Source organism: Paramisgurnus dabryanus, chromosome 23, assembly GCF_030506205.2.
Source record: "Paramisgurnus dabryanus chromosome 23, PD_genome_1.1, whole genome shotgun sequence".
NCBI classification, from domain to species: domain Eukaryota; kingdom Metazoa; phylum Chordata; class Actinopteri; order Cypriniformes; family Cobitidae; genus Paramisgurnus; species Paramisgurnus dabryanus.
In genome coordinates, this window is record NC_133359.1 from 23,385,534 (window position 1) to 23,396,363 (window position 10,830).

The 10,830-nt window shown below is 33.7% G+C and overlaps 2 gene segments (V, D, J or C); one reads left to right on the top strand and one right to left on the bottom strand.

The window, feature by feature from the left end:
• Positions 1-1,320: 1,320 nt before the first annotated feature.
• Positions 1,321-5,750, bottom strand: LOC141281481 (Ig kappa-b4 chain C region-like). The segment is given in 3 exon segments: positions 1,321-1,715; positions 5,258-5,309; positions 5,709-5,750. Coding segments are annotated over 3 exon segments (417 nt in total).
• A 105-nt stretch (positions 5,751-5,855) lies between these two features.
• LOC135781085 (Ig kappa chain V region K29-213-like) lies at positions 5,856-6,324 on the top strand. The segment is given in 2 exon segments: positions 5,856-5,904; positions 6,008-6,324. Coding segments are annotated over 2 exon segments (366 nt in total).
• Positions 6,325-10,830: the final 4,506 nt, after the last annotated feature.

The following is a 10,830-nucleotide window of genomic DNA, read 5'->3' on the forward strand; positions in this document are numbered from 1 at the left end:
TCTTTTCCACCTTTAAAACCCTTTAATGCATGGCTAGCCATGGATTATCCCTTACATATTAGTTTACTAGCACAAGTTGCTTGAAATCCTGCCCACTTCTTTGCATTTTGTTGTCATGCTTCAGTGATGTGTGATTGTTTATAGTGCTGTGAGTTTAACACTTCATGACTGAGATCAGAACAGAACAGAATCTTCATCATCACACAAACCAAAAGATCAACAATGACTTTCATCATCATCTTCATCTGGACTCTTTCAGTTTTTATTCTGGGTAAGAAATGAAAGAATTAACCAGAGTTGTTACACATATTTCTGGTGTAGTTGTGTTTTGTAGTATATGATAGTAATGTTTTATAAACTAATTGTATTTATTTTGTCTTTAATAGAATCGAGAGGAATAACTCTGACTCAACCTAAAGTAAAAAGTGTTCAACAAGGACAAACAGCTACAATAGAGTGTTATATAGATGTAGGAATATATAGCAACGAATTAAACTGGTACTTACAGAGACCTGGAGAAACTCCTAAACTCCTCATATATCGCATAAATAACCTTCAGTCAGGAACTCCATCAAGATTCAGTGGCAGTGGAACAGCAAGCACTGGAAAAGATTTCACTTTGACCATCAGTGGAGTTCAGACTGAAGATTCAGGAGATTATTAATGTCAGAGTGCTCACTATATCAGTAGTATCTGGGTGTTGACACAGTGATAAAGAGTGATACAAAAACCTCTGTCAGTCAGACTCACAGTGACTGCACTCATACACCTGACAGATACTGCAGATGATGATGCTGATAGTTTATTTCACTTACAGATAATTTATTTTCTACTATAGTTTATTTAAATGACAACTTTATTTATTTTTTATTTGATTTATTTGATTTTTGATAGTTGTAAATCGTATTATTAATTTATTGTCTGTCTATTAATTTCTGATTTTTATTATTATTGTACTACAGTTAAATTCACAATATAAAAAACTGATAATAATCACTCATATAGAGAAACGTCTGTAAGAATCATTTAGTCAACAGCTGTATCACAGATACTGAAGGAGTCACATGAGAATCAAACTAAACACACCAATCACTTCATGTTCATGGTTCTTCATTTCATTTGACTGACAGTTATGTAAAATTACTTAATCTGCAGTTGTTTTCATGCTTCATTGAGTCAAGTTTATTTATAAAATGTGAGCTTTCATATTCAAAACAGACAAAATGAGTCAAAGACATAAAGATAGAATATGATTTTATTTGATGAATTGTCACACAATCATGAGTGAATGAATAAAGCAGACATAGACTTGTATTGTTTGATGTGAGATGAGAGAGAGAAATGAAGAGAAACACAGTTAGTCTGTTAGTCTTGATGTGAGAGTGAGTGGATCTACTGTGAACACTGATCTCTCCTCAATTCTCCAGTGACTTTATCACGCTGGTCTTTCTGTGTGAGCTCACAGCTGACTGAGATCACTGAGCTCCACTCCTGCTCAGAGAGAGTCAGACTGCTGCTCCAGCTGTACAGACCGTCCTTCTCCAGGAGAGCAACACTGCTGTACTGAGACCTGCTGCTGATCCCGTCCACCTTCCAGTTCAGACTCCAGTCTGAGGGGAAGCCCTTGTTGGCCACACACATCAGTGTTGCTGTTTGCTTTGTGGAAATCTCTTCACTGGACGGCGGCAGGACGCTCACTTTAGGAAGACTGTTGCCTGACAATCACATCAATAATCAATAACTCAAACAAGAATCTGTGTTAAACATAAAATATCTTGATAATAAATAATAAATATTTTGGTCTCCTGAATAATTTTAAGGTTATTTAATCATATATGGCTGAATTATACGGCTAATATAATTTATCTCTTTTAAGGTGAAAGTTCATATTCACATTATTGCATTAAGTATTTTATTTCATTAAAATACTATATGTCAGTTTGAAAATGATTGGTTATTGTAAAAACAATAATGATAACACTTTATTTTACAGTGCCTTACACATTACATGTAATTCTTACAGTAAATTATGCATAACTACATTCAACTAACCCTAAACCAAACCCCAATCCTGTACTAAGTAAATTTTGTTAATCATTATTATTCAGTACTTAAATGTATAATTACATTGTACCAGTGACATTGTAAAATAAAGTAAAATTGTACAAATAGCAGTTATCACATATTTATAGTTTAATTATATGTAATACCTATGTATTATATGTAAATAATATAAATATATAAAATCTAAATAATATAAACATGTTGTACAGAAAACAAGTTTGAGATGTGCTTCTGTCAACACTTTTTAACTTAAATTTTAGTTGTAGGTGAATTTAAATTCATTCATATTACAGATAAAACAACCAATTTTTTTTTTATTTGCCTAAATACACATGAACACATTTATAAACGAGTGCAGTTAAAAGAGTTTACCTTGCAGTTCACCATAAACTATTAATAAATAATCATGTTTTTGTAACTCAATTTTACATTTGTTGCTCCATAAAGTTAAAATTTCATAATAAACTCAATAATAATTGAAGCTGTACTTTGTTAAAAAAATATTGAGTCCAAACAGAATAAGATTAGTTGTCAGGGTCCAAATTAATATTATAAGATTTGCAACAAACCTTGGAAACAGATTGGAAAATTTGACAAAGTTTATGTACAAATGAATATTAGTCACATCATTACATTATACCAAAACACTACAGTCAAAATTCTAAGGTGATCACAACAATGTATTATTAACACTCTGGGGTCGGCTGCGGCGCGGGCGCCGCAAACTCTTTATTTTTCGATCACTCCCCAAAGAGACTTAGATAACTCTGCTGATTTTTGACATACAGATATGATTTATACATCATTTAAAACGTAAAATTGTCTAGTTTTTTTCTGTCCACTCCCAATAAAAACAGCATGTTGTGCTTTTCGCAAAATTAAGAAAATAAACATGATGCGCGTTTTGTTCTCTCTCCCTCAGTGAAGTCCTTTCAGAAACACGTCAGAAAAATGAACTGTAACTTAACGAATATTTGTCATATAAACAAAAGATAAATGTCTACATAATGCTTGGAATGTCTGCTTTTGGAAGATGTAAGTGAAATCGAAAACAAATATTGTAATTCGTTGTTAACTGTATTAGAAGAGAGAGATGTACCGTCTTTCTTCTGTTGCTTCATTATCTATAATGAGCCACGCCCCGCTCCATTGAAGAAAAGAGCAGAGATCATCCATATTCATTAGTCAACCCCACAGTCAATGGACATTCCATTCCGTCTCTGCAGCCAGCCATTCACTGCTGTGTTGAGTTTTAATTCGAGTGCTGGAAACATGACATCTACTTGTTTACTCGTGACTGTAACTAAAGTTATCTCCAGACGCGAGTGTGACTCGATCGACGTCCAAACGCACACACAAACACACAATGCCTCATATTTGAAGCGCTTTGTGGTATCATTATAAAAGATGCGATTGCACACATCACATACTTGTTTACTCGCGCCTAAATCTCCAGACAGACGCGAGTGTGTGTCCTTCATCAGTGTGACGGGATCGATGTCCGACATATAAATCCTTATTTACTTGCGGATGTGTGTCAGTTTCTCCAGACGCGAGTGTTTTCTTTGTCTTCCGTCAAACAGCTGAGGCGACGGGAACGCACATACACAAACACGCGAGTCAGGAAACTCGACGCGCTTTTTGGTATTCTTATAAAATACGCGATTGCAAACAGTACAATCCTTATTTAGTTGCGTCATATCTCTGCACAGCAAGTTTATTAAACACAGGATCACTCGCATGTGCACACATTCACTGCTTTCATGATCAACACGTGAGGTAATGGCGGCGGCTGTAAACAAACATTGATAAGTTTATCACGCGTGTCCCTGGTTGTGTTTCTACTATAATGATTACAAAAACACAAATAGGAGTCCAGACAACGATAGGCAGTTGTTCTTTTGAGCTTTTTACTGCACAGAAGTAAACCTCTCGCTGGCCAACCAAACACTAACCCTGTGTTGAAGTGTGTTCATTTTACGATGGCCAAACAGTATCTTTACCAGGATTAGGCTACCATGGATTTTAAAAGGTAACTTATACTTGTGAGATGAATAGAAAATATTTCAATAGAAATATATATATATATATATATGTATATGTATATATGTATATGTATATATATATATATATATATATATATATATATATATATGTATATGTATATGTATATGTATATGTATATGTATATGTGTATGTGTATATGTATATGTATATGTATATGTATGTATATGTATATGTATATGTATATATATATATATGTATATGTATATATATATATGTATATGTATATGTATATATATATGTATATGTATATATATATATATATATATATATATATATATATATATATATATATATATATATATATATATATATATATATATATATATATATATATATATGTGTGTGTGTGTGTGTGTATTTACATTATATTGAAAAGTAAACCTTATCATGGTTTTACTACAGAGGTAGTTACATTCCTGTTGAACATCCCCACAAGGCTCATTATTCAATTCTTTTGTCTCTCAGCTGTCAATCACTGATTATTCAGGAGCTTTCCCGCCTCCACGCATACAGCCTCTCTCAAGCAAAAGTGTCTTAGAAATTGTAAATCAATATCTTGCTTTATGTGATTGAGTAGGCCATATGATTTTCACATCATTTTGAAGAAAAAACTCTAGACTACTAGATCCAGTTTGGAAAGTCTTGGGAAACATGTTAAGAATGAGTTTTGTGGAGTTATATCAGTGACTTAAAAATTTTGCTTTTTCAAAAACCACGCATAAACATTTTTCTCTCAAAAATACAAACATGTACATACATGTTGATTATATGATATTGTAGCCCAGTTTGTGATGAACACAGTGTTATGAGACTTTTGCCATTAATATGTTTTTAAGCAACTGAAAAAAGCACAAATGTCAGTGCATGTCAAAACTTCCCCAGGGCCCTAAAAACCCCTTAGACCCCAGAGGGTTAATACGTAAGGGATATCAATGACCTGTCATGCATTAAATGATTTTAACTGCACAAACGCCTGACGTGAAGTGGAGTGCATTACATTCTTTAATACAATGCAGGCCATTGATTATCTCGCTTCTTCTATGGTCATTTGCCAAGTTAAAGGCAATTTAACTGTTTATAAACAGTTATTTATTGTATTAAAATTATTATTGGATTATTTACTTACTGCCAACATCCAGTCTGGTGCCGCTGCCGAAAGTCCACCACAGTGATACAAACTAATAGAGCGACTGTACAAAAACCTCTACACACTTGACTGAACACAAACTACAGCAGAAAATACAACACTAACATCACACAACACAAACAACTATTGTGAAGATCTCTGAATGATTTATGTCTAAATAATGAACAGAAACTGAATACTATTTCAAAATCTTGTCATGTTTGTTATTGTATCAATGTATTTTCTCCAGTTTTCTCTTACTTGTGTGGACACTTTGTAACTCTTAAACCTGCATACACATGCACTTTACACAAATTAATTTTACACATTAATGTTTTACTTTTATTCAAAACTTTATTATTTCTTTATTGTTAAATTTAAGATTTAAGTTTTTATTCAGAATATTTCTTGCATGCAATCCATTAAATAATGATAGTGTATTAGTCTGTACGAGCAGAAGTTTCCTGTCGTCTTCTTTGCATTGTGTTGTCATGCTTCAGTGATGTGTGAGTGTTTATAGTGCTGTGAGTTTAACACTTCATGACTGAGATCAGAACAGAACAGAATCTTCATCATCACACAAACCAAAAGAACAACAATGACTTTCATCATCATCTTCATCTGGACACTCACAGTCTTTACTCAAGGTTTGTGTTGTAACATTTTTATCATGATCATTAATTCATTGAAGAGTGAAATATTGATTTGTTTCAGTGTTGTCTTATATTTCATTCTTGTTGTTTCTTTCAGTGTGTAGAGGACAGTACACTCTTACTCAGAGTCCATCAATAACAGCAGTTCAACCAGGACAACAAGTTAAAATAAACTGTCAAGTTAGCAGTGCAGTGTATAATGGTAATTACTTACACTGGTACTTACAGAAACCTGGAGAAGCTCCTAAACTCCTCATATATGTTGCAACAACCCTCTACACAGGAACTCCATCAAGATTTAGTGGCAGCGGATCAAACACAGATTTCACTTTGACCATCAGTGGAGTTCAGACTGAAGATTCAGGAGATTATTACTGTCAGAGTTATCACAGTAGCTATGTGTACACACAGTGATAAAGAGTGATACAAAAACCTCTGTCAGTCAGACTGCACAGTGACTGCATTCATACACCTGACAGATACTGCAGATGATGATGCTGATAGTTTATTTCACTTTCAGATTATTCATTTGTACTATAGTATTTAAATAACAACATTATAGATAATTATACATTTAATATGTATAAAATAACATTTTTTTATAGTTATAAATCGTATCATTCATTTATTGTATATCTATTAATTTCTGCTGTGTTAAAACAGCTTCAACTTAGCTACGTATGATGATAAATACAAACAATTTTAATAACCATTCATCCAAACTGCTTTTGATGCCACTGGGAGTGCAGGAGCTTAAATTTATTTGACCATATAATCATATTTTAGGTTTAATATCAAACTCATTTCTGCTTTATTTGCTTCAAACCCCCCATTAAATAATGAAGCTGTTAAGAGCACAACATACACAGACTCCTTAACTTTAAATGAGAATATAAGAGAGGAAATTATTTTTCGTCAGTTCTTGTAATTCAGGGAACAGCACTACAGCGATCTGATGATCTTTGAGTAATTATGACCAGATGTATCAACAGTTGATGTTTGCAATGACAATATTTCTTCAGTGAGTTCAGTGTTCATACCAATATGAGAACAAAACTTGTCCAGCACAATCCATTAGGAAACTATTAAATGTATATGAGAATTATAAAATGGTATACAAATAACTTCATAACTGAATAATGCCTTCATTTAAGAGAAGTGAAACTGGTTTGTTTCAGTTCAGGTAATTTAACAATCAAACAGTGACACTGAGAGTGTGAAGTGAAAATCACATATACACATATACATCACACAAAAATCCACTGCAACATTATGATATAATATAATATAACATTATTTATGAAAACGGTCTTTGACATGGAAAAGTATTTAGCGCCACGTCAGGATACAAGCACACACTTTTGCTTATCCAAGTGCTGCAGATTTTTGGAAAATAAAGTTGTTCTTGCTGCTCGACGAGGATTTAAACATTGACAGATGCTCTTTTATACGTCAATTACATTAATTATGCATTGAGGTGGAGATTTGAAACTGCAGCTATGCACAATTTCAAAATCATTTGTGAATTAAAGATTTCACATCTGCAAGTAAGGCTTGCAAGCGTTGTCTGTGTGTACATTCGTTCTGTGAATCACACGTTTGTGCTTTTGAGAAATGATCGTAAGATCAAATGTAGGAGGTTTCTATGAAGCATTTTACATATGAGGCCCCTGATCTCACTGAATAAACAAACACTCACAGCTCCTCATAGTGGTCAGTATACATTCATCAGCCACAATATTAAATGCACAGAGGTGTCACTTTGTGTTAAAAAGTGGTGGGGACAAAAGATCAGATGAAAAAACATTAAAGCAGGACGGGAAAAATATTGAATAATGGCGCATCAAAAATGGGCATAGTGTAGGCCGGTCAACAACACAAAAATAACAGTTCCTGCAACACCAGCTCAACCGAATAGTGCCAAAGCCCCATACTGTAGAAAACAGCAGCACCTTAAGTCAATGGTTACAATGAAATTCATTACATATGTAAAAGAAAACACACCATAAGCATACAACACAACATATGTGATCCTGGTCGTACACTGCAAAAAAATGATTTTCAAGAAAAAAAATTCTTAGTATTTTTGTCTTGTTTTCAGTAAAAATATCTAAAAATTCTTAAAAATTCTCTTTTTCTTGATGAGCAAAAAGACCAAGAAAATACGTCTAGTTTTAGACCAAAAATACCAAATGTAAGTGATTTGTGCATAAAACAAGCAAAAAAAATCTGCCAATGGGGTAAGCAAAACAATCTTGAACATTTTTCTTAAACACTAAATTCAAGAAAAATTCAAGAAAAAAATTGCTTACCCCATTGGCAGATTTTCTTGCTTGTTTTAGCACAAAATCACTTAAATTTGATATTTTTGGTCTAAAAACTAGATTTTTGCTCATCAAGAAAAAGCATCTTAATTTAGAATTTATTGAGATTTTTTTTTCTTGAAAATCTGACTTTCTTACTTAGTATTTTTGTCTTGTTTTCAGTAGAAATATCTAAACATTCTTAAATCAAGATGTATTTTCTTGATGAGCAAAATTATGTAAGAAAATAAGTCTAGTTTTTAGACCAAAACTATACAATTTAAGTGAATGTGTGCTTAAAACAAGCAAAAATATCTGCCAATGGGGTGAGAAAATTTTGCTTAAATTAATTGTTTAAGAAAATATAATAATATTTTTAGATTTTTTTCTCACCCCATTGGCAGATATTTTTGCTTGTTTCAATCACAAATTCACTTTAATTGTATATTTTTGGTCTAAAAACTAAACTTATTTTCTAAGGTCATTTTGCTCAACAAGCATCTTAATTTAAGAATTTTTAGATATTTCTACTGAAAACAAGACCAAAATAATAAGAAAAAGAAAATAATTTTTTGCAGTGTATCCATTTAAAACAAGCAAAAAATCTGCCAATGCAATAAGAAAAATTTTCTTGAAATAAGTATCATTTTTCATGAACACTTAAATCATGAGCATTTTTCTTATTCCAAAGTCATTTTTACAGTGCACGTCCCACATGTATTGTTTGATTTTTCAGAACAATTTAACCAAATGCTTTAAAATCAACCATTTCAAAAAGTGGTGGGGACATGTCCCCAGCGTCCCCAGTGTAAATGACACCTATGTAAATGCACCTGTCTAATATTGTGTACGTCCCCCCAGTGTGCTCAAGACATGAACTTTACAAGACCTCTGTGGTATCTGGCACCAAGCCATTTGCATGCATTACATTGCTCTGTCTGCTTAGCATTTGTCAAGTCAACTGGAAACATGTGTATTAGCACTTAGAGGAACATGAAAAGAGCATGGCTCACAAAACTTGTGCAGAAGAATACTTTTTAAATGCCTCTAAATCTGATGTGAAAGACTTAATTACTGGAAGTCAGTTGTCCTCACACAGGAAACAAATCCGAAAGAACCTACAAGTACTGGCCGTGTAGTTGATGTTGTAAAAATGATTGGCAAAAGAAGCCTTAGCTATAGGTCAGAGAATGAGGCTGCATACATACTTGATGACTTCAATATTGATCATGGTAACTTCTTGGAGGTTATAGTCCTGTAAAGCAAGTATGACATCTGTCTAAAAGAACATTTAAAGGAATGTATCGAAAAATCCAAGAAGATTCATCAATCTGGGGCAAAAGGCAGAGGTTCCATGGTTTCATTACTGTCTGCAAGAACCATTAATTCTGTCATTAACACCATTTAGCAGCTTATCCAGGATACCACTGTGAGAGACATAAAGAATGCTGAAATGTTCTTACAAGATCAATGTTCTGTTGTTGTATGATATGTTAGTCAAAATTCATGAAAGGCTTTTCAGCATTTTCAAATGTAAGAAATCGACTGGACAATATTTCAGTCACATGGACATGCTACAGATGGTGCATCTAATATGTAAGGCTAATACAAAGGCTTTTATACTCAGATGTCCAAAGTGGCACCAAATCAAGTGCATGTTTGGTGTTATGCGCATGTACTTAACCTAGTTCTGGCTGACACAACCCAAACAGTAATAGAAAGTGGTTTACTGTTTGCAGTTCTCAATGATATTGCTGTGTTCTTTCGTGAGTCTTACAAAAGGATGAATGTGTGGGAAAGTGAGTGCCAGAGTAAGCAACAGAGGCGACTCTCACCATTTGGCGAGACAAGGTGGTGGGCCAAAGATAATGCTCTCAGGAAAGTGTTTGGATCATTTGCAAATCCAGATAATTGTCTGTATGTGGATGTCTTCCTTGCATTGATGGTGATACAAGAGGATATGACCATAAAAACAACCGCTCAGATTCAAGCACAAGGATTTGTTGGTGCTCTGCTCAAGTATGAGATGATATTGATAGCACAAACTTTCCTCATGATATTTGAACAGACATCACCACTGTCCAAATACCTCCAAACACAACAGATGGATATTTTGTTTGCCCACAGAATAGTTATGGCAACACATGAAAGCCTGAAAAACATGTCAAGAGACTTTCCCTCAGTCAATGCAGCTGCAGGTAAATTTGTTCTGTGGCCAAATGAAAAATTGCAGTAGCAAGACAAAGAAATAGAGCTGGTTGTCAACCAAGAAGTCCAGACCTGGAGAGATTCCTCATGCTGAAACTGTCACAAATCCAGAAAAGGTTTATGAAGTTACAGTCCATAATCAGATGATGGACACAGCTACTGAGACACTGCACATGAGGTTTCTGGGTCATGCAACACTCTATGCTGACCTTGCATTTCAAGACCTCAGGAACTTCACTCAGTTAAATACGTCCTCCACCATTGATGTTCCAAGAGCTTAGCAAATGTCTGTTGAGGTTTGACAGTGAATCAACTGAGAATTTACAATGTGAATTTAGAAAATTTGTTCTACAGTGGAAAAATTGAAAATGTATCCACTATGAGTACAATCTATGAGTAGTGGATGAGT